Source organism: Eupeodes corollae, chromosome 1, assembly GCF_945859685.1.
Source record: "Eupeodes corollae chromosome 1, idEupCoro1.1, whole genome shotgun sequence".
Taxonomy (NCBI): Eukaryota; Metazoa; Arthropoda; class Insecta; order Diptera; family Syrphidae; genus Eupeodes; species Eupeodes corollae.
The window spans coordinates 76,629,033-76,654,912 of record NC_079147.1 but is presented as its reverse complement, the minus strand read 5'-3'; the positions used below and the strand labels follow the sequence as shown (position 1 = coordinate 76,654,912).

At 35.4% G+C, this 25,880-nt stretch overlaps 1 protein-coding gene across 4 annotated transcripts in view; it reads left to right on the top strand.

Annotated features, from left to right (window-relative positions):
• The first annotated feature begins 2,759 nt into the window (after positions 1 to 2,759).
• The window catches only part of LOC129943078 (shootin-1), a 109,202-nt gene continuing 86,081 nt past the window's right edge, over positions 2,760 to 25,880 (top strand). Inside the window, exons 1-5 of one of the 4 annotated variants that reach the window (XM_056052294.1) lie at positions 14,439 to 14,580; positions 14,875 to 15,190; positions 23,415 to 24,478; positions 24,578 to 24,844; positions 24,906 to 25,604. In XM_056052294.1, the coding sequence (XP_055908269.1) occupies positions 23,434 to 24,478; positions 24,578 to 24,844; positions 24,906 to 25,604 (2,011 nt within the window). In that variant the 5' untranslated portion in view covers positions 14,439 to 14,580; positions 14,875 to 15,190; positions 23,415 to 23,433. Of the gene's footprint in view, positions 3,037 to 14,435; positions 15,191 to 23,414; positions 24,479 to 24,577; positions 24,845 to 24,905; positions 25,605 to 25,880 lie in introns of those variants that run through there. The other 3 variants (XM_056052295.1, XM_056052293.1, XM_056052296.1) reach the window with 3 other exon arrangements.

The window sequence follows — 25,880 nt, the reverse complement described above, 5'->3', positions numbered from 1 at the left end:
TCATTGCTACAAAAGCCATACTGTCGGTCATTGAGAAGCTTCCATTCTTCAATATATTTCTTGAGCTGATAATTAATCAGCGTTTCCATGATCTTGGAAAGAAGGGACATAAGTGCAAACGGTCAATAATTAGACGGTGAGGAAGATTCGCCTTTTTTGGGAATAGGCTGGACAAATGCGGTTTTCCATCCGCTCGGAACGAGACCTGAGGAGTAGGACAGATGAAAAAGCTTACGCAGTGGTTTTGCCAGCGATGAAGAACACCTCTTCAGAGCAATATCGGGGATACCATCCGGACCAGCAGATTTGTGTATGTTAAGATCTTTTAGGACTCTCGCTACAGTACGAGTGCGAAAAAAATTCTATGCCCCATAGAATCATTAACTCGCTCAAGTACAGGCGGAGTCATAACACTCACTGGCAGAGTTGAATTGGCGGCGAACTGCCTATCAAAGAGATACGCTTTCTCTAAAGAGCTAACAAAAGGAGTGTCATTGACAACGAGCGTAGGAACCGAAGAAGGGGAAGAATTCCTCATATTTTTTACAAATGACCAAAAATTTTTACTGCCTTTGGGACATTGCAGTATTTTTTGCCGTAATTTTCGGTCATGTAAAAATTTGGTCCGTCAAATATGGACGTTGCAGGCCTTCCTGGCTTGCTTGAACTTATTCTGGTTTTCCTCTGTTGGATTGGCTTTAAAACAACGGAAACTTACCTCTTTGGCCCTTATAACCTCTTTACAGCTCGCTTCGAACCATGCGTTTTCCTTAGGTCTGATGCTTTTAACCCCTTTCGGGATAAAAGTTCTCATTCCCAGTTAGATTTCTCGTATTGCCAAACGGTTCTCTTAGGAGCTCTTTCTTTAACTGAACAGTTTTGACACGAGAAATTTGCTGATATAACACAAAAGTCAGATGTGCCCAGAGGAGATAGAACACTAACCTAACAGTATACTTATCAGGGTCAGGGGTAAGAAACAAGTAAAGAGTGTTTTCAGCTCGACCTTCAACGTCCGATATTCGGGTGGGCACGTTGACTAGCTGAGTTAGGCGAGTTTTAGTGTCCTAAAGGCAAGGTTCCGATGTCTTTTGACGGCCATGGAACTTCATTATCCACCCGAGAAGGTTACTCAAATTTTAAACGTGTGTTGCACTCTCCACAATTTCTGTTTGAAGTTTAAAGTTGAACTCCCTAATTGAACACAAGTATTATTGGTAGAATAATAGAACCATTTCTCTTTGGTAAGAAAAGCCTTTAGAAACCGAGGAACATTCTTATTTGGCTAAAAGAATAAGAAATAAAATAAGAAATGATTTAACCAACTCATAAAGTGTTTATTTTTGAAAAGCAACTCTTAAGACTAAAAAATTTAAAAAAACAACGAAACAAAAAAGAAATAATTTCAGTCTTTTTTCAGCACTTATCATAGTATTTTAATATTCAATGTACGTACTTCATAAAACTAAAAAATTACATACATAAGAAATGAAACTTCAAACACAATCAATATGGAGTGTTTAGTAATTGGCGAAGTGTTAGAATCTCGGATTTGAGTTTCAATTTAATCACAGCATGTTGTTTTTTTTTTCAATATAACTTTCCTTTTTGAATTCAAACTTTTCTTTTTTAAGTTCCATTTTTTTCTTTTTTTAAGATCCAGTTTTTCTTTCTTAAGTTCCATTTTTTCTTTTTTAAGTTGCAGTTTTTCTTCTTTAAGTTTGTATATTTTTTCCTTCAATTCGGAGTCTCTCCTTTCATATTTCAAAATTTCTTTCAGATTTTGAAACAATTCCCTAATCAGTTCCAAGGAATTGTTCTGGTAGGATGTTTGATTATTAACTTCTTTTTCTAATGGTGTAATCTGCGGTTTTTTGGTGTTATTCGCGGGGTGGAATGATAACTTTATTTTCCAAATTTGAAGGGTTTTTGATATTTTTTTCTAACAAAAGGACACTGTCATTATTATTCGCTCCAAAACATCATGAACTGGACATTTCCTCAATCGCTTGACCTAAGTCCAAAAGTTCAGCAACCTTCTCTTCTAGTGAAATTAATGCATTATATTTCACTAATTCCAGTCAAACTAATTTTATCATTTCTTAGCTTAACTTTGTGGTGGACTTTCCTCGTTTAAATGATTGGATAAATTTGTCCATAAATGGTTGGACTTTTGTTTTGCTTCAGGTGTTTTGAGGTAGCCTTTTGACAAATCTGGATGTTTCGTCATATAGAGGACGAGAATTTCGAACTGTGCGTGTGGGCAATTTCTCCAAAAGGATTTAGTGCTGCAACCTCGTTTTTAATATCACAAAGAAACCTTTCTTGTTGTTTTTGTTACTTGTTGTTTTCTTTTTATTCGAACTGTATCAAATAAGTTTTAAGAAGTTTACCATTAACAAAACTGTTCTCAGTTTTATAGCATTTTATTCCAGAACCATTACTGGCAAACTCACCACTCACCACTATCCTATACTCAAACCTTTTAAAACAAAATTCGTATACAAAAAACTAGTACTATATTGAAAATGCAACGGGAATTATTAGAGTGAGCAAAACATATAAGTTTTCCACAAGGAAAATACAAATTTTCATTTTGTTTATCTGTTTGCTGTTTCTTCTTTCGTTTTTTTTTTCGCATTCGCTCGCTTTCTGCTTTCATTTATCTTTTGAACTCGAATTCAAAAACGTCTTCATTCTCCAAAAAAAACGAAAAATACAAAATCCAAAACCAAAACATTACAAATTTACTCTCGTGCTCGTAAAAACTTTGTAAACAATTTGATAAAAATCCAGTGTTGTTTGTGTGCTTTTGTCTTTTTTTTGATAATTAATTAAAGATTAACAATCCTATGCACTGTGTTCTTCAATGTTTTCGAATCAACAACAAAAACAACCAACACAATGTGTTCCAAACAAACATTCATATTTTTCACTTAATTTTATTGACCACCGAAGAAATCAAGAAATCCAAATCATGACGACGACCACGACAAACGAGTATCGACATTTTGATAAAAATCGCCAAAATTCAAGGTACGTAGTTTTATAAAATTGTTGTTTCAAAATTGATAAACGAGTTTAGAAATCGACAACATTTTTTTAAGTTCAAAAACAAAAACTAGGTATTCCAAGAATTTTTGAGACAAAATAAACTGTAAAAACAGGGGTTGTTTTTATTTTTCGTGCTCGTGTTGTGTTGTGTTGCGAGAGGTCAGTATCTTCCGTGGAACACAACACAGCTCTGCTCTATATTCAAAAATGTGTAGTATCAATGGTTGCTGGTATTTTCTTTTTAACTTGCATTTAAAGAGCGCTTTTGTTTCTGTTGAAGTCCCACATTGAAACGTTTTTAAATAATTCTTTATTAACGAAAAAAGAACTTGATGACACATTTCATAACTACAAAGAAGACCCCACTGAATACAATTTAACCAACTACTGTTGGCTGTCTACCGGAAAATGCAGAAATATTGGATGAACTTCTTTCAGAATTAAAAGCGATTCAAGGATTTCTTTTGTTTCATAGGACTTAAGATTATTTGTGATGATAACGATAAGTTTATGGTGAATAACATTAGTCGTTGTTTTTTTTTTCAGGCAATTATATTGCCCTTTTCAAATACGCTTTGATGCTCTTAAGTCAAACCCGTCTTCAAAATCAATCTATAGCAAAAATCAAGATTTTTAAGAAGTACCTATTTAGTTTAAAGTAATGCACTTATTTATTGGCATACAAAGATTTCTAAACGTAAAGTCCTTTTTTAAGCTTTTTCAAAAATATTGTTAAATTTTTGTTCATCGGTGGTTGCTTTTATTTATGTGTTTAAATGGATTCAACGGTTATGTCTATTTTTATACCTTAACTAGTTTTTCATAGAGTATATAAGATCTTGACATATTTCCACTATTTTTTTTATATTTTACCCGCACTCAAGGGGATATAAATACCCTTACAATGATTATACACAGTGCGAGTAATTAGGAAGGGATGACAGGATTAGAAAGGAGATGCCGAGGCACACAGGTTTTGAATGCCTGCACATTGTAATGAGTGGGAAACATTACGTCTGCTAAAGCGCCCCACATTCGTGTAGTGCGACTAAAAAAAGAATCTCTGTACGTTATAGTACGTCCGAAATGATGGGCATTCCTAAAAGAAAGAGTATTACGGTTGAATTGTTTGATTGGAGGAATGCAACTGGCTATTTCATTGGAGCATTGCTTATGGAAGAAGCGATAAAATATTGAGAGACATGAAACCTTACGACGGTGATCGAGAGATTCAAAAGTTTCAGTAAGACAACGGTCACCTTTCATTTTTAGAGCTCTCTTTTGAATTCCGTCCAAGAGACTCAAGTGGATTATAGGAGCACCTGCCCAAATATTTGAATTGTACTCAAGTTTAAGACGAATATAGGCTTTATAAATTATAGCTAGATTAGAATGGGTAAAAAACTTCTTGCATCGTTCGGAGAAAACCTAAACACTTAACAGCATTTGTCAAATATGTAATCACTCTACAACAAGTGGTTTGTAATGAACACACCTAGGACTGATAGCTGTTCAGTCTCCTCGATGCAAGTACCACTCATGAATAGTGGCATTGGGGGAGGGTTACGCTATTGATACAGTAGACAGCATTGATTTTTCGAAGCATTAAATTCTACACGATTTTGTATTCCCCATTGGACAAAGCTGTCAATATCCGCTGCCGTTATACGTCCACATCCGAAGAACAAGGTTGAGAATCTAAAAACGAATATGAACAGCTTAGGGTACTGTCATCAGCGAAACAATTAAGTGTGTTAGAAGTTTCAGACAAAAGATCATTTATAAAAATGAGGAAGAGCGTCGGAGACAAAACGGAGCTCTGGGGCACACCAGCGTTTATTTTATGAATATCAGATTTGAACCCGTCCAATACTACTTGAACTGAACAGTCCGAAAGGTAATTTCTAACCCAACAAAGAAGAGATTCACCAATACCAAAAACACGCATTTTCGATAAGAGAGCTTGTTGCCAAACTCTATCAAATGCCTTTGAAATATCAAGTGCAATAATATTACTTTCTTTAAAACGATGTAAAGATTTGTTCCACTATTCGGTGAGATAAATCATGAGATCACCAGTAGACCTATTGCAACGAAAGCCATACTGCCGGTCATTAAGAAGCTTCTGTTTTTCAAGATAGTTCTTAAGCTGAAAATTGATCAGCGTCTCCATGACCTTGGAAAGAAGGGATGTAAGTGCAATTGGACGACAGTTATATGGTGAGGAGGATTCGCCTTTTTTAGGGATAGGCTGGAGAAATGTGTTTTCCATCCACTCGGAAAGAGAACAGATGGAAAAGCTTACGCAGTGGTTTTGCCAGCGTTGAAGAACACCTCTTCAAAACAATAGCGTTGATACTATCCGGACTAGCGGATTTTTGAATGTCAATATTTTTAAGTACTCTAGTAACTGCACTGAACGAGTGCGAAAGAAGATTCGTCCCAAAGATTCGTTTACGCTTTCAAGTACAAGCGGAGACATGTAACTCACTGGCAGCATCGAACTAACAGCAAACTGTGCCGCAAGCAAATTGAGCTTACATAGGGAGTGTCATTAGAAACGAGCGTAGGAATTGACGGTGATGTAGTGTTGCGCACATTTTTTTACAAATGACCAGAAATTTTTGCTACCATGCAAAAATTGTATGCGTCGTATATGTCCGTTACAGGTCTTTCTAGCGTGTTTGAACTTATTCCGGTTTTCCTCAGTTGGGTTGGCTTTATAATTCCGGGAATTTACATTTTGATCCTAATAACCTCTCTACAGCTTTGAATCAAACCATGATTTTTCTTTGGGTTTGATAGATTTTACCCCATTTGGGATAAAATTTCTCATTACACAAAGAATTAAGTTTGTAATCATATCTGCATTGGAATCCACGTCACTATCGAGGAAGCATAGTGACCAGTTAAAGTTCCTGAAGAATTCATTGAGACCGTCGCAGTTGGCTTCTCATATTGCCAAACGGTTCTCAGATACACAGATACACTGACAGTATATTTATTAGGATCAGAGGTAAGAACAAGTCTAGAGTGTTGGTGGATTGATCTGCAACGTCAAGAATTCGAGTTGGCTCGTCAACTAACTGAGTCAGGTGGTTTAATTTAGCAAAAATCTCGATATACCTTCCTTCGGATGTTGTCTGACCAGAATAGCGCAGCCACGAAGAATTGTGAACATTGAAATCGCCTGTAACAACGATCTTACTGTGCGGAAAATGGGATCAGTTCTCTGGATAGAGTAGGACAGCGCATCGAATTCTTAAGAAGTCGAATTGCTATCCAGACTTGGGCTACGATAAATAAAACACGTGTGAACGATGCACCTTTGAACAGTAAATTTGAACCATATATAATTAAAATTTGTATTAATACATTGGGCATACTTTGGCAGAAGCTGGTAGGCAACATCATTACGGGCGTAAACGGCTAGACCATGGTGAGAAAAGAATAATGGCACTAAGCTATAACCATGAAGGTTAAACTCCGTATGATCGGTGTATTCGTCAACTTTCACTTAGTTTTTATCTTTATCTGTTTCCAAAACACGTAATTCAATTGACTCTCAAGGCTCTGCATATGATGTTTCGAGTAATGAAGTTGACGACCCTGAACAAAGTTTAACATTAGTCGTTTCACAGGTCAAGATATCGTCGAGGCAATGCTGTCCATTAAATCAGGCGCGGTAGGAATAGATCGGATCAATCCGAAGTTCTTGAAAATTGTATTTACTGATATTCTATAATACATAACTTATTTCTATAATTCTATATTAACCAGTTCTCAGTATCCGAGAATATGGAAATATGCTAAGATACTTCCTATCCCTAAGACTTTAAACTGTGCTAAGCCTGAATATAGGCCTATTGCTATCCTACCATTCCTTTCTAAAGTCTTCGAGAAACTACTTTTAAAAAAGGTGCAATCAGACATCTTCATTTCTGACAGTCCCCGGAGGGGTCCCTTAGGGTTCTATTCTTGGACCTCTATTATTTTCACTTTACGTTAATGAGCTTCCTCGACTGGTTGAATCTTGTAAAGTTCATATGTTTGCTGATGACGTCCAATTATACTTGGACACTCCTGTAGATAGCATAGGTATTTATAGTCTAGTAGTTATACAACAGTGGGCTCTCAAGCATAACCTCACCCTCAATCCAAGAAAATCTAAAACTTTGTATATTTACAAACGCGCCTTTGATAAGACGAGCTTTCCACCGGTTCTGCTGGGTGGCTCAGTTATTGAATTTGTAACGTCTGCTAGAAATCTAGGTATTATTTTTAACGAGCGTCTAGTGTGGACATCCCAAAGTTTTGTTCGTAATAGTAGTCAAATGTTGCTTGTAAGATCTCTTCTATTACCTATTCTGCTGAATAAATGTGAAATGTGCGGTAGAAAGGGCCGGTTTTAGAGGTCCAGAGGCCTCGGGCCAATAAAGGAGAAGAGTCCCCTCGCTCTAAATTAGTTTCGAAATAAAGTAAACCTTTTTTTTTTTTTAATAAATAATTTATTGTGAAACCAAGTAGATTCCTTTAGTATTGAACAAACACATATAAATATTTTTGCCGAAAAATCGTTGATGATTTCGTTGAAATCCAGTTCTCGGAGTAAATCGTTTTCGCTTTTTTCCAATAATTTCCCAATCAGAATTCGGTGCCGATCTTTACTGGCTGTGAAAAACGTGTTAAAAGAGTTAGCAGCTGCCTTTCCCCCTAATTTCATAGATTGTCCACAATAAGGTACCAACGCCGATAAATGATTTTTCTCCAAAATAAGAGCCTGCATCCCCTTGTTTTTGCCACTCATGTTTGCACCATTGTCATATAATTGGCTGCGGCAATCCATGATGTCTATTTGATGGTCACCTAAAAATGTGAGCAAAGTGTTTGCTGTGGCTTCGCCTGTATGACTGCAGTTTGGTAAAACGGTGATAAACCTTTCTTTTGGCTTCGTCGGGAGTAGAGTCCACTGATACGGAATAATATTCCGATTTTTTAATTCTGGATATTATTTCAGTTAGTACCTTATCACCCATAGAACCGATCAGTTCTTCAATACTCGATTTGTTGAGCCTCTTACATCGCTAGGTCTTGATCGGTTCTTCCTGTACCAGTCCCCTCAGCCAATTAGCGATTGGGGTACTCCCTCAAGATGGGTAGTGAATTGGAAGTATTTCTTATAAGGGCTATTTGAGATTTTGATATTACATTCATTGCCTGTATGTATGTACAAAGTGCTGTAGGTTTCCGCCCCGGTTGCCCTCCCGTCAATCCGGCCCTGGCTGAGGCGTTGCCTCAAATAAAAGGCGAATACTTAATTTTATATATAACAACTTTGCCAGATTCATCTTCAAAGAAATATATTAAGTCTATATTTTATGTTATTCTAAACAAATAACGGGTTAAAGCCTTCACAAATAATAAGGTTGTAATCTTAATGTGAATTATGAATTAATAAACATGAAATGAAATATCGAAAAAAAAGTATTGCAACGTATTTTTCTTTATTTATGATTCCATCAATACGATTAATGCGTCTTACGCCGTTCGTAGAGGAAAATCCCCAAAAAGCAGATTGATCTATCGCCATATTTGAATATAGGTGAAATGTACTTGGAATCAAATTCTTCGTATTTTGAGCGTTTTAAATGTTTTCTGCCATTGAGACTAAAACTATTCATCTTCGTCTCATAGCTCCACAAAACAAATTTGTATCTATTCGCCGTCCAATTGGCATGTAGTCTTGCAAATCGGATGCGCAGTTGTCTTTGTACAATTGTGACCAATGCTTTGTTGCGTGGCAACCGTTCTTGAAGTCCAGCTTAAACTAAAAGACGTGCAACAGTTCATTTAGATACTTGGATATCAGACCCATCCAATTTTTTATTTAAACTTAAAGGTTCCGATGGAAGAATGTATGAATGGCAAAAAGCAAATTAATTAATTTTCTCATAAGAATACTCGGGTTACTGTAAAACATGGCGGATATTTGGTTAAGGTATGAGGATTTGATGCTTTGATAATCGGAACTAACATTTTGTGGAGAATAAAATGTATCAAATGGCTAATATCAATATATTGAAACAACATTTGTGGTCCAGTGTCAGTAAACTCGAAATACCAAGACAACTACCCAAAGCAGACGTCTTGTACAGCAAGGTCGTCGTTATTGTATAAATGCCCTAAGGTGCTTAAACCTAATATTCAGGAATGAGTTAAGAAAGCTACAGTAGCTCTTTTCACTTGCCAGAAAGCCGTAGAAAGAAATAGGGTTTTCAACCTCGCATAACCTATTGGCTATACACATTGGTCATCCGACCAATACTTATGTACGGGGTTGCAGTATGGTGGACTGCACTGGAGAAAGTCACATACTACGAAAAACTTCGTAGAATCTAACGCACTGGATGTCTCTGCATAAGCGCGGCATTGAGAACCACACTCTTAGCAGCGTTAGACACTCCTCCATCTGACACCCCTCGACATCTTCTGCAAACAAGTGGCAGCGAGTACAGCATTTCATCATTTTGAACCTCTTCGGTTCTATACCAAAGTACATAGACTACACTATTCCAAAACCCCAATTTGGAAAAAACTTCCAGGTATCCATTCTATCCAAACATAAATGGGAAGACAAAAAACTCCTGAATCAAATAATTTCATTTTTATACAGATGGATCCAAGATAAATGATAGTGGCGTGTACTCAGAAAAGCTAAATGTAAGCATCTCTTTTGGCCTCCCTAATCATTGTAGCGTCTTCCAAGCGAATATTTTAGCGATCAAACAGGTCCTCTCCAAGCTAAGAGAAAACGTTATATCAACGTCTGATATTCGCATCTTCTCTGACTGTCAGGCTGCTATTAAATCTCTTGATGGTGTTTCAACTAAATATCAAACGGCCCTCGATTGTCGATCGTCTCTTATGGAAATGGCGGGCGCAGCAATTTAACATTCACCCCTGTTGGGTGCCGGAGAAGGTAGGTATACCGTTGCTACGTGTAAACTTCTACTAAAAGAAACAGCTCTTAGATAACAAACTCTAGGTGGCACAATTTACCAACATGCACAGCCACAAAACTCATATGGCCTTTACTGGACCTAAAGCCCTCTAAAGACTTGTTATCTCAAAGCAGACTTCATATTAGCTCCCTAATAGGTGTCCTTACGGGACACTGTCTTATAGGCAGACACGTTATACGACTTGGTGTAGCCTCAAATGACTTCTGCAAGAGCTGTATGGATGGGGAAGAAGAGGAAACAATCTCTCATCTTCTCTGCACTTGCCCTGCTCTTTCACTAAGACGCAAACTTCATCTGGGAGAATACTCTTTTGATAATTCCAGTGAACTAGCTAAAATGGATATGAAATATCTCCTTCGTTATATAGAAGCTCAAAATGGTTCGACTAGTGGGAAGTAATTCTCTAGATTCATGTGGTATCACAATGGACCTTTTCTTTTAGTGGATTCTGTATCCGCAGACACTTTAACCTTACCTAACCTGATGTGGTTAAAACACAGAAAAAGTCACCTGACCTTAATGCAATCGCACATATAGATGAACTGGGGCGTCAAGTTGTTTAAAAGAACTTTAAAAACATCGAGGACCTTAAGACGGGCCTTCAAGAGGAATGGCAAAAATTAAATCCTGAAGTATGTTTTAAACTTGTCTCCTCAATACATCGATGCCTTGAGAAAGCGATTAAATCGAAAGGCAATTATCTATTAAGTGTCCGATTATGTGTGAGGAGTAAAATTAAAGATTTGCTTTTGTTTTTAATATTAATTTGCTGTTCAAGGGCTTAAATTGTTATTTTAGCTTATTTGAAATAAAAATGCGGTTTTAATGTTTTACACTCTCATTTTTTCCAAATTTGTCTAAAGTATATCTACGATACTTTCTTATTTAATTATTTTCTCTGGTATAAAAGACTTAAGTCCTTAGAAGAATCATCTTACAAGGACAAACACATAAATGAACTAATAACGTTAATACCTAACCAAATGCATTTGTATATATTTGACTTATTAAACAATGCATGAAGAACCGTGGCCTAGTGACTTACAACTCTCAACAATTTCTTTGTGCGAGTAATGTTGTCAGAGATGGAAGGGACCTACAGTTTATATGCCGAATCTGAACGGCTAATTTGAGAAAGCACTTTTTCATGACAAGAATTACTCTTGGATTATTTGTCAATTCTTCGCAAGAGGCAGTACCCGTGAACAAATTAGGTGGCACAGGCAGGGATTGAACCCAAGACCAATTGCATGACAGTCCAAGGCACCATCACTATACGGGTATTGGACAAATAATCTACTAATATCAAATAAGATCTAACTCCAAAGTCAAGTAAATCGCAATCAATTTTGAGTGGGAATAGGATGTGGAATTAAATTATGGTGGCTATTGCTAGCTTTGAATTTTTCACAAGTTCCACTATATTTTCAATGTCTCGATTCATCATAGGCCAATATAAAATTCTTTTAGCCCTTGCTTTAGTTTTGCTAACACCTATGTGTGACTCATGCAAAATACTAAGCATTTCTTGCACTAAGCTTTGAAAAGTAATCCATGTTAAAAATATAAGTGGTCTTTAATAATCCAATAAAATTGTAACTCCTGTGATAAAGCATGTTTTAATTTTGGCCAACCATATTGAAAGTGTTGTATAATAGACTGCGAAATTTTGTCATTTTGAATAGTTATTTAAAATTGTTCTTTTCCAGACTTGCTCAAGTTGACAATACACAATCTCTAAATGAACTATCCATATTTATAGTATTATCGTCTAAAAAGTTTCGCGACAGTAGGTCTGCTACGTGAAACAACTTGCCCGGTACATACAGAACATCTAAATCATATTTGAGAAGCTTAATTTTCATTTTCTGAAGCCTTGTGGAATGAATTTGACTCAGCTCACTAATGGCTTGTGATCAGTCAATTTTCTTCCATGGACATACGCGTGAAACTTTTCACACGCATAAACTATGCCCAAAAACTCTATCTCTATCTGTGCGTATTTAACTTCTGTAGTTGTTAAACTCTTTGATGCAAAACATATTGGCTTTCTATTTTGAAATAAGCAACATCCTAGACCGTTTTGAGATCCATTAGCTTGAAGAACTATATAAGTTCATTAGGAGAAAAACAATGCAAGAAGGTAGACCTTGCTAGCTACTCTTTTCCATCCAAACAAATTATACATTCTTGCGAAGCAATTCTCTTTATTTTGTTTAACTTAGAACTAATCGCTACATGTAAACTGTTGCTTATGCAATTCGCCACCATATGTCTAATAGGAAAACACGCCACGTTTCTAGGCGTATTCCCAAATGACTTTCGCAGAAGCTTTATGGATGAGGAAGAGGAGAAAACAGTTCTTCACCTTCTCTGTACATGCCCTGCTCTAGCTAAAAAACGCAAGAATTACCTAGAAGAATTCTTCTATAACGATCTAAATCATATTAGCATAATCAGCCTCTCACGTTTCGTAAGGGACTCAAACTGGTTGCATTGAGCTTAGAAAAAAGTCTCAAGATTTGCAAGGTAGTTCGCCGAAAATTCAACCTTACCAGATAGTGTCATTACTCTCCCAGTTCTTGAACGCGTAAATGATTCTATGGGACCAATCTTTTTTCGTAATCGAACTGTGACGAGAGTTCTTAAAGATCTTAACATTCATAAATCCCTTCTTCTGGACTCGTTCCGAAAAGTTGGAAATCTGCCATTCCCAAAAAAGGCGAATCTTCTTTCTAAAGCGTTTAAAAACGCTGATTAATTATCAGCTTATAAAATATCTTTAGGAACGGAAGCTTCTTATTGACCGGCAATACGGCTTTCGTAGCAATATTTCCACTGGTGATCTCATGGTTCATCTCACCGAACAGTGGAACAAATCTTTACATCTTTTTGGAGAAAGTGAGATTATCGCACTTAATATTTCAAATTCATTTGATAAAGTCTGGCATCTTGCTCTCTTATCGAAAATACGTGCTTTCGGTATCGACGAATCTCTTTTTCGTTGGATAAGAAATTTTCTTTCGAACTTTTAATACGAGTTGTTTTGGACCGATTCAAGTCTGAAACTCATAAAATAAATGTGGTGTGCCCAAGGGCTTCGTTTTATCTCCGACCCTCTTCCTCATTTTTATAAATGATCTCCTGGTTGCTACTTCTAATCCAATACATTGTTTCGCTGACGATAGCACTCTTAGCTTTGCATATTCGTTTTCAGGCTCACAACCCTCCTCTTCGGATGTGGAACTGCAACGGCAAAATATGATTAGCTCATTAAATTCCGACCTACACAGCATTCTACAATGGGGAATAAAAAACCGCGTGGAATTTAATGCTTCGAAAACGCAATGGTGTCTTGCATCGATAAAGCGAGATAAACCCTCTTTGCCCCTATCTATGAGTGGCACTTGCATCAACGAAACGGAAAATTTTGACATCCTCGGATTGTGCATCAGCAACCACCTTTTGTAAGCGATCACATACGCAATGTTGCCAAAAATGCCGCAAGATGTCTAGGTTTTTTGAGACGTTGCAAGAAATTTGTCTCTCAGTCTGATCTGGCTACAATCTACAATACCTATATACGTCCGAAACTTGAATATAACTCTCATCTCTGGGCTGGTGCTCCAGTAACTTATTTAACCCTCTTGGACGGTATTCAAAAAAGAGCTTTGAAAATGATTGGTGACATTAACATCACCAACTCGTTTACGTCACCGTTATTTTAACGGTCTACGCTCTAGTGAAATATCCAGTTGCATTCCCCCAATTAAACAATTTAACCGTAATACAGGCACTTATAGGAATGCCCATCAGTTTACCCTTGAGCCCAACTTCGGCCGTATTATGAAGTACAGAGATTCTTTTTTTAGCCGTACTACTCGAATGTGAAACGCCTTGCCACGCTCTATCTTTTCCTGTCATTGCAATGTTCAGAAATTAAAAATCAATGTACACCGCCACCTCCTATCTAACTTTTCCCTCTTTTCCTAATTACACAAGGGTATACAAAACCCTTTTAGTTTTCGCTAATAAAAAAAAGATTGATGTGGTATTACAATAGGCCATTAAACTGCGAATTTAAAATAATAAAAAAAAAAAAAATTTAAAAGGAAATTATCTGCTGCTGTTTCTGAAGACTTTCGACAAAGAACAATAAAAACAATCTAAGCAAGCCCTCAAAAACATCATCCTTTAATCTACTCCATTTTCTGTGTTAGTACATTTCGTTGCGATTGTAATAGAATAAAGTCAGCCATATTTCGATCAACTATCTTTCTCTTTTCTTCCTTTGCCATCAGGTAACCAAATACACATTCGTTGCTTCGTTTCTTTTCTTATTCGTTTCGTTGTCGTTAATCGTTAGTGTCTTTTACTCTTACGAGTTGAGAGGACGCTGTGTGCTCTGTTTCTAGAATTGACAAACAAATTTGTCATTTATTTTTGCAACTAATACCGTTCGTTCGATTGAATAATTACAAACAATAATTCAAATTTTTCATTGGTAAAAACAAAAAACCAACAACAAAATCAATAACTCAACAAAATCAAAATCAATTGAATAATAAAAAAGAAAGAAAGAAACTTTTTTAATTGTGTGATTTCAAAATCTTTTATATCCACCAACAAAAAAAAAACGTCGGCCCACAACGAGGAGGCAGACGACGACAAGAAAAACCAAAAAGAAAAGACTACGACTTGTCGGTGGTGACAGACAACGCCTTCACGAATTTCTTTTATTTAATTTAATTTTGTTTTGTTTTTAAGTTTGTTTTTTTAATTTTCTTCGTTTTTTTAGTTTTTGAATTTGTATTTTACTTAAAATTTCAAAAAAAAAAAAAAATAATTCCATCAAGTGTCGCGCGGAACATAATTTATACAATTTTATTTTGACTTATTTGAATATTTTGGGCTTTTCCTTTTATTTTATAAAGAACTTGAGTTTCTTCTTTGTTGTCTTATTTGTCTCTTGCTCGCATCGCATCGCTTCGCCGAAGAAAAGAAAAGAAGAAAATTCCAATTGAAATTGATTTTCCAACAATAGAGGCAAAAATACTAATAACCAAAACCAACTACCAATAACAATCAAAAACAGAAAGAACCACAAATAAAAGGTGAGTCCCGCATCTGAAACTGAATCCTGAATTCCTGATCCCAAAATAAAAAGTTGTAAGTCTACTTTTATCTTGTGGCAGGAAGATTGATATCTTGCTTTTTATAGTATGTAGTTAAAAACAGGAATTGGAAAATGAAATTATTAAATTTTCTATAATTTTTCTATTTTGTTGGTTCAAATGTTTTGATTTATGATGAATTTTTCTTTTGTTTTTTTTTTGTTTAAATTAATTTCATTGCTCGTGTGTGAATCAAAAAACAAAAAAAAAAAAGAATCTTTGATAAGCACACGCTCATCGCCGCCGTCTTCACTCTCGTCGCCGTCGTCGTCGTCATCAGGTCTTCTTTTTTTTCTTTTATTATTATTAATAAACGTAGGGTAGGGTACATGATGGTGTAGTGGTGGTGGACAGGACAGGAACAGGAGAGGGTTGGTAAGTCAGGAAAGCGAATTATATTCGTGCTTCTTCCACAAGTGACAATGACAAAGGAAGAAGATTCTGTTTGGTTGGGTTGATGAGGGGGCGCGCGGTTGGGTGGCCAGGGCGCGTTCGTTGAGTTTTTATTTTTCATTTTTGCGAATTCATTCACCCTGTCTCAATTATTTTGTTAATGGCAAGGGTACGGGTATGGGAAATAACAAGTAGAAGAGGCAGGAGTGGTTAGAGAAGGTGTGTATGTGGAAGTTTTTACCTTCTTTACACTAAGATGAGAACTCCCTCCAACACTTGTTGCTGCTTTAAATTGTGGTGCATTTTGTGAGTGCAGCAGACGCAGTTTGAGTTTCCTTATGTAAGTTTCTGTTCACTGTTGTCGTTGTCGGCCTCGGTGTGCTAGATTGTGTTTTAGCAAAAGAAGCTAAGCAAAAATAAAATAAAAAAAAGTGGGACGCTTCTGCGAAACAAGTTCTCTTGGTAATAATAATAATCAAGTCCACCGAGAAGGAAAGAACTTTCCAATGATCAACTAAACTGACGTCGTAGTTGTTTTTGTAGTCATAACACCGTAGTTATAGCCATCGACTCCGTTGCCTTGGTCTGGTCGTAATTGTTGCTTGAAACGACGACGACTATGAAGACGCGACGTCATTGTTGCAATATGAAGAATTCATTACATTATGAAGTGTGCTGCGTGCGCAGAGAGATAAACCCAGCCAGCATTAAACCTAACAGACATTCTCAGAACTTTCTCTTGGTGGTATTTTTTTTGAATCCGGCATCTTGGTCTTCTGTTGGTATCAAGACCAACGAAAGAAGAAATAAAACCTTACAATAACGATGATATTGCCAATTTAAGAATTTAGTTCCAAGGAAGTTCTGTTATCTGGTATTTGTTTTGTTTATTTCTTTTTTTTTTGTATCGCATTTATTATCTTTTAGTTCTTTTTATTATTTATTTGTATACCTACGTAGGTTTTTGTTTGCTGACGTAGCAGAATATAGGTTTATGTTTATCTTGAAGGTTACTCATTCAAAAAGCGAGGGTACAAGTAGTAGAGTAGGTTAGAGATGTTTTGAGCGCAAATATTTAGTTTTTTTGTTTGATTTTTTCTGTTAAACAATGATGATTCATGAGGTTATTGAATTTGTAAACATATTTCTGTTTTATTGTTTTTGATAAAGTTTTAGTAGAAACTAGACCAGAGAGGAAGGTGGTGCCTATAAAACTGAACTAGTTTACTTAGCGCATACAAATTTAAAGCCTAAACAAATGTTTATGTTTATAGTGTTTTATTTTATTAATGAGTTTATTGGAGAGGAGGGGAAGGAGGGTTTGAGTCCCGAAATTTAATATTTTCTTTGAAAGTGTTGACAATTTAAAGAAATAGCAAACATTTCAGATTGAATCAAGTAATTTTTCATGAGAAAATCTAGATTCTTGATAGGACATAACAAATTGGCAATAAATACACTTTTTAAATTGGTTTAACTGTGCTGATGACTCATTATCGAGATAATAAACATAAATTGTAGATATTAAGTGAATTCTTGAATTAACATGTAAGCAAATGTTCATGGTTTATGTCCATTGGGAGGGTTTGAATACTAAAAGGGGCTTACCTGACAAAAGGAATTGCATATGTTTGACTTCATGGGTGCCAATTGCTTATCAGATTCTTTTGTTTGAGATACATAGTCTTTCGTTCGTTCCTATCAATTGAAAAACTTTGCTATTGTTGGGTCGTCACTGAGCCAAATAGTTTACGGAACGCATGCTATACGCATTACGACACCACAGCTGGCTGATTGAGGTTTTTCGAATAAGTTCACGTCTACAACTGTTACTGCTGCTAAATACATTTTAGCTAACTATACCCTGGTTATAAGAGGAGATCGAGGAATCGAATTGAGATTTCGATCCAGGTATGTGGTGGCACTGAATCGAGGAATCGAATTCAAATGGAATCGAAATGACATTTAGGTGAATACTTTACAAATAAATTTCAAATTTTATAACAATGCTCTCAACACAAAGGACGCGCCAAATTAAATTCAATTAAACAAACAAGAGAAAAAAAACTTATGACACGTAAACAAGCAAAACCTCACACACCAATAACTCGGTTTCCCGATTCAGGTTTACAAAAAATGTTCGATTCGATTCACCTCGTTCAGTGGGATTGAATCGAGTAATCTTATTTCGATGCGATCCAGTCTATACGGCGCTAAATCCTGATTCAATTCGGTTTCAATTCTCCTTGTAAACGCGGTAATAGTAATCTTAAAGAGAGTTAGGAGACCAACAAGCTTTTGGCTCCATGTCAAATAGTCTAGTAAAAAGTTAAAACTTAAATAGAACAAACACTTTTCGTGTTATTTTAGAATTGAATTATAGAATTTAGTTCCAAGTTCACAAGAATATAGAAATATTCATTCTTAATGTCATGCCAGAAATCTTGGGTTCAATCCCTGCCTATGCCATCTGAAGTTTTTTTTATTCATGGGTACTGCATCTTGTAAGGAATTGACTAATTCTCCAAGAGTTCGGCTTTGGCTTAAAACTGTAGGTCAACTCCATCCCTGCCAACATTATTCGCACACAGGGACTGTTGACTTACTAAGCTCTAGTTCTCAATGCACTGTTTCAGCACCTAATTTATTTTATTCTATTATAGAATACGCCAAAAAAATATCAATTTAGTTTACTTTTTAGATTTGTTTCATGTGCAGAGTAGCTCGGGTCCAATTTTTACTTGTTCTGCATATATTCAGCCTCATAAGCAGACCTCGTAACTTCACATTACAAATTGTATTTAAATTGGATTTTCTTCATTGTTTTTCAAATATGTAGCATAGTATGGAATTCAATGGAGATAATATTTAACTTTTTCTATAAGTCGAAGAGTTCAAAATAAATTTTAAAAATCAAAAATATGTTGACCCGAAACATTCATTTTGTTGGTGCCATTTGGAATTTTTGAGTTAAGCAGTTTGCTGTTTGAAGATTGTCATATCAGAAGTCTTGGTCGAATCCTTTTCTGTGCTAACTAAAAGCTTTTATTTACAAGTAGGGCTTTTCGCGATGAATTGGCAAATCCTGCAAGAGTAATTCTTTTCATTTAAAGTGCTTGTCAAATTATCCAACCGCTTTCATGATAAAAACTCTAGGACTTCTTCCCCCTCCACCACTCCTCTTGCTGGTATTAATCGGGCACAAAAGTGGTAGCGAGTTTTAAGTCTCTCGTCCCTAGTTCACCACCTATTTTTGTTTATTCATTCCTTTACTTAAAAACTATCTCGGATTACGATCAGATGTAAAAAAAAGTATTTAAAAAACAAAATCCAAGTTGTTCCGACTCAGAAGAAATTAGTCTCTCTTCTTCCAAATGATATTTTTTTTATTTAAGTCTGGCTTAAACTGATCTCAAGTTTTCAAGCCTAGCACTCAAGTTTGGACGAGTTGCAGGACATGAAAAAAGCAATACCAATATTGAACTAGGTATCACTAGACCCGTGGTTCGTTATTTATTACATTTGAAAAGTTTTCTTGTCTATATTAGGAACTTTAAATAATAACTCCATGTATCCTCCAGGATACCGATACAATACTTCCCCAAGCCATAATGTGATCTACGCTCTATTTCACTATGCTGGGGTTTGCGTTCGAGCTTAGTATTTGGCTAGCTCTTTTCCCAATTTGTGTATAAGGTGACATTTATTGCTTTCCTTGTTTTTTACCATTGATCATTTTATTTCGAGATCAAGAGAGTAAAATTTGTAATTTTTGGTGTCAAAATAGAATTATTCTTTTTCTACTAAAAAACTACATTACTTAACCCAAAACTTTTCTATTAATTCATTTTTAGTTTTTCGATAGCGAAATCGTTTTCAATAAACGATTGATTTCATACATTGAAACAAAATTGTTCAATTGACAGCGGTCTGTTTTCTTTGCATTTACACCAGTCAGGTTAATTTCTATAAATAAATGTTCAAGAAATGATTAGGAAACTTGTGTCCAATGACAGTAATTTTCAATGAAAGTTATAACCAACCTTTCAAACAAATTTCAATGATTGGTTTCAATGATGAAAACCAATGATAGCTATAACTGACAACTCAAGATATTAATTTAATTTTGTCCAGTTATATCTATCAATGGTTTTAATCATTGAATAATTTTCAATTAACAGCAGATTTTTGATTTCAGAATTCAGAAGATAATGGTTGCACTAGGGCCGCTGTTTCATTTTTCTTGTTTTGAAAACTATCAATTTTGGTTTCAATTCAAAAATGGCGAGTTATTTGTTGACACTAACTTTTTACAAACTAAGCAAACGTATATTACATCTTTACCCGTATTTATAAAGAAAACATAGTTAAAATTAACTATTTCAGATCCTGGTTTAGGAAAACTACACAACGGAATAGAAATATTTCTTTGCCTTTAGTTTGAGTTGGGAAAATTCTTATTCCATGGTTTAGTTTTCCTAAACACGAGAGGTGAAATAAATAATTTTAATTATGTTTTCTTTATAAATACGGGTCTTGTTTTTATTTCTGTATACATAAACAAATTCGTCCAATCTGTTCACAAAATCGAAACTATATTTTTATTTAATTTTACAATATAAACTATAAAAAAAAAATACAAATAAAGCGCAGAGAAATCAAAGATCGATGTTATACTAAGTAACGAACGAGAAGACTTTATCTTTTTTTGAAGACTTGCCAAGATACTCTTTAGCTTTTATTCTAAAAGGTATTCGTACTGTAGTTGAGACGTTAAACAATTTGGTAGGACTAAACAAAAATTGAAAACATGGATTTTTGTCACGTTAATCATGAAAGCATGGATTACTAAAATTAGACAGCTAAGAGACTATATGTTTCTGCTTAAAAAACGTCTTGAATTAGGAGAGATTACACAGCTATCTTTGACACCCAACATTATACAAAATGTCGCTTTTTTTCTCATGAAAATGCTGAGGGGTCATTCCGTAAAACGATAATAGTTAGACGATAGCGTTTCGACGATAGTCTCACTTCACGTAAGACGATAATCTTAAAGTGAAATCGTTTAAACGTTTGCTCGATAGCTAAGTAGGTAACGTCTGCTATTAATTTCCATTGATAACTAAGCAAATTGAAGTCAAAAACTTTCGGTGTAGTTATGTTTTGTTACAAAATGAAAATAAAAACTCAAAAAAAAAAACAAATACGAAGAAAATTAAGAGATGAATGGGACCTTCTATCTATTCTAAAAAAACATTAAAATTTGCTGGAGCTATTGAAACTTTGGGGCGGAGGAACGTTATGTTCCCTGTGGATAAAATGGAGTCTTCACTCTCTTCCCTTGGACAAAATTGGGTTTATTACGCAGCTGATTTGCAAAAATATCAGACATTGAACAAACATTTTGATATTATAGTTTTATCTTTGGCGGTTAGAAATGAAAATACAAAAAGTGACGATAAACATCACACAATAGTTGGCATGATAATTAACAATATATTTTTTGCAAATTTTCAAAAATTCCCATTGAGAAACACCAAGTTTAATGACATTTTCAAGTTATTGAGATTACACAGCTTTCTATGACACCCAACGTTATACAAATACAGCGTTTTTCGCATAAAAATGCTGTCAATATGGTTTTTGAATTCGTTTACCATAGTTACATGAAAGCACAAAGAGTGCAGACAAAAGCTAAAGACGTAAGCTCTCACTGAATATATTAAAAATACCTATCATACTTTATGAACATGCCTTCAAAATATACAAGAGTTTTTTTTATTGTACCATCATTTATATTCAGAGACTAATAAAAGTCAAATTTCTATCCGCAGTTGGATTCTGTTTCAACTTTTATCTGCAGTAAAGAGTTTGTATTTGTTTACTTCCAAAATCATACTTCGCTACGGATAAATTTACAGTTCTGTGTGAACTAGGGCCTCAACCAACAAACTTCTCCATCTAGCTCAGTCTCTAGCTAGATGTCTCCAGTTTCGCGCTCCAAGTTCGATGAGGTCACTTTCCACTAGGCGCGACACCTGATTCGCGGTCTTCCTCTACTGCGCTCTCCTGTAGATGTGGATTCGAATATCGACACTTTGGTCCCTTGAAAGAGGACCTTTCAACTCAATTGCTTTCTTAGCCCAAAGAAACAGGGGTTAGCAAGAGTAAATCTCCGTTTGATTCAAACGCTGGTGTTGTTTTCTGCGTTTACAGCGGAGCCTAGGTAGACGAAGTCCTTGACTTCCTCAAAGTTACGTCTGTCGATGGTGACGTTTTGACCAAGATGTCGATGTTGTATATCCTTTCTTGACGACTTTGGTTTGCCCCCATTAACCGTTAAACCCATTTTTGCCGCTTCTGCCTCAATACTAACGAAAGCCCCATTGATATCACCCTGAATTTAATTTATTTTTTAAATATTGGCACTCAAATTGAAGTAAAATTTATGACAAAAATTTTACGTTAAGAAATGTCTTCGAGGGCGAAGAGCGACAGGCCCTTCAATAAGGACGAGTGTTGTAAAACAGATTTGATTTTTATATTTGATAATACAATCGAGAAAAATCAGTTCAACAATAATTTTAACCATCTAAATTTCCATGTTTGAAGATACATATACTAAATTATATCTTTGGGTTAAGATTTAAAAGTTCTCTGAATTTTAGGCTTTTGTTTTGATGTAACGGTCTTTTTATCTCTCTTTCATTTAATACTAACAACTTGAGTCCAGAACAACTGTTCAATATCATAATAATTTAGTCTTTAAACAATAAGACAGACAAATTCATATTTATTTTGATCGTTGAAATCAAAAGTTCATTGAGTCTGTGTGACCAGCTTTTGACTTAAGACCTTTATATCAAACGTTAAAGATATAGATTCAAGGATCGTGAATGAGCACTTGAGGCGGGGTGATATCTCTGTTTTCACTTTTAACGTGAAGTACTTACTATTCCACTTTCACTTATGGTTTTTTATCAATCAAAGGAAGTCTTATTTTGAATCAAATTCATTATCGGTTTACTTAATTCTCTCAAGTTTCATCTCATAAGAGATAGACACATTGTTTTTGTCGACTAATTTATTGAACCAGATTGTTTAAATGTATCAACTCATGCACCGAAACAATTGCAATATTTTTGAAAATTTGATTTGCAGTTTGTTTTCCATGGATCATTCGAATACCGTCAATTGTCATGAATAAATCTGTGCCAGAGATACCAATTTATTTTGAAGTGAACTGGTAGTTCTTCCAACTATGATTGCGTAGATCATTTTAAGACTTTAAAATGTTTGTAGACTTCTAAAATATCACTTTACGTTAGAAAGATTTTTTTTGATTGATTTTTAAATGTTTCACAAACAATTATATCTGACAAGATGAAAGTAAGAAGTTTTAAAATATTTCAAAAAATTAAAAATCTTTGACACTTAAAATTAGAAAGAAAAGTGTTTCAAATTTTTGAAGTTTACTCAATTTTTTAATCACCAACAAAATTATCAAAAAAGAACCTCATCTTGGTCACTTTAAAATGATGCTATATTTATAGAGTTTGTGTCACCAACCCACTTAATCAAATCCAAATTCTGATATTTATTTATTTTGTTATATTTTTCAGTTTTGCATTTTTATTTCTTATAATTTAAACTCGTTTTTTAATAAAAAATAATAATTTTATAGTCCATCTTAAATAACAAACAATTTTAAAAAACATAATATCTACAATTTTCTACATTTCTCTAAAAAAAAAAACGAAAATAAAAGGTTGCGTAAACAACGTCATATGTACTGGTCACAAGAAGACCACCACCGCCAGAATTATTTTACCAATTTGCAAAGTGTCCAACATCAAAATGGACTTCAACAAGCGACGGCGGCGATGCCGCCGCATCAACAACAACAACTCGCTGCACAACCCACTCTTATTCAACAGCAGCAGCAACAACAACAACAGCAGCAACAACACCAACAGCAACAACAACAACATCAGCAGCATCAACAACAACAACAGCAGCATCAACAACAACAGCAGCATCAACAACATCAGCATCGTCCAGCGCAGCAAATTCAATCACATTTTGCAAATCAACAACAGTTCCAACAACACCATCAACAATGGGCCCCCGGAAGGCCAGCTCATTTCTTGACCGTACCACCTTTCATACAACAATATTCCAATAACGTGCCCAATACCACGCAATTTTGTGCTCCTCCCCCAAATTACTATCAGACCCAACCGCAATACCCGCAAACACCAGCAGTCGCATCTGCGGCACCACAACAACGGCAATGCTTGCCACAGGGGTGTCCAGTGTATACAATGCCGCCACAGGCAACTGCCTTGCGTCAAAGCGTTATAACACAACCACCGCCCAACATAATGACACCGACAACATCTGCCGCCGCCCAACAATTGCAAGTGCAATACTTTCCGACATTTTGTCAGCCACCATTGTTGGGACAACAGCCTTATGGCCATGTCATGACCTCCACATTAAACGATACACACGTTACAAAACCCCGCAAACATGCTATCCCCATAATCCATCCCGAAACAAAAGAGAATATTATGGAGAAAAAATACACCAACAATGAGCCACCAGATGCTGCTGATGGTACATCTTCAATCGCCACCACCCCATCATCCACATCCATCGATGAGTCCAAACAACCAATTTATGAAGTAATCAAACAACATGAGGAGAAGGAGGAAGTAGAAGATGCCCAAGCGGACGATGTCGTTCCACAAAAACAAAGCAATATCGAAGAAATCACAGAACAAATCGAAGAAGATATAACGGATGCATCACCAGCAGTTCTAGATCACGGTAATTAAACAAAAACACAATATTTCTCTACCTGATCCTTATTTCGCGCACTACACAAACAAATTAAAGTGACTCAATCATACAACTTTATTGTTTCAGTTGAATCGATTGAGCCTAACAAAGAAGAAGAAGAACTTAAAGAAGAAGAAGAAGAAGAGGCAGTCGAAGATGAAATCGAAATCAAAAGGCCTAGTGAAGAGCTTTATGAAGACGAAGAGCCCGTTCAATCTCCATCACCATCATCCATAAGTTCCATTGTTACTACACCAAATGAACCTCAAACTGAGAAGACAACAACAAGAAGAAGTGTTGATGATGACGAAATAGAAGCAGAAGTAACTCCAATAACATCAAGCATCGAAGGAAGTATGAAAACATAAATTCTATGAGAAAACTCATATGATTAATGTCAAAATCAAATTTTCAGATATCTCTGCACCTTTACAACAACAACAACAACAACAAAGGGAATCACAATCAAATGAAGAAGAAGAAGAACAACAACAACAACCACTAAAAATTGAATCGTCCGAGCGGACGATGGTGGAAGAAGGACCATCACCTGCAAAAGTTGTTGCTCCAGCAGATGAAGAAAAAGTCATCGCCGCCAAGCATAACAAAATCCAAACAACGCCATCACCGCCGCCTTCTGTTATAGCAACACAAAATATGGCAACTACAACATCAACAACAACTACTAAACCAACATCAAAGAAAACGAAAAGAAATAGCAAACGCCTGAAAGAAAGTCAAAAGAAACAAAAGGCAGATTTGATGAAAAGTGAAAATAATAATACAAACAAGGCTACCAACCAAAATGAGAATAATAAGGCTAAAGCTACTGAGAAATTCATCGATCCTTGTAATTCAACAACAAATAGACTGAAATCAAAAGCCAAAGAAACTTCTAAAAATAACAACAACAATAAAAAAGAAGTAATAACAACAACGTCAACAATAGCAGCAGTTGATTCAAAACAGCAACAAACAACATCAGTTGAAACAAATACTAAAAGAGAAACAACTCCAGCTGCTGATGTTAAAGCTTTCGGTTCTACAATAACAACACCATCAACTTCAACAACTCCTACAGCAACGTTGGATGCAAATGAAAACAGCGAAGAAAGTAATTTAAAGTTCCAATTTTTATTTCTGCCATAAATAATATTTTCTATGAATTCTTTGATGGGTGTGAATTTTTCAGGTATTATTTATTTTGCCTCATTAGAAATCAGTGAATTGGTCTCGCACTAAAACCTAAGTGTTCTCTATAAGCATGCATTTGTAGACATACATATTTGATTGGGTTAAGATGAATTGAATTGCATTACAAATGATAAAATGATTCATAACCAACTCTATTGGTTTTCATATTTCAGGGTTATTAATTTTTCGATTTCGA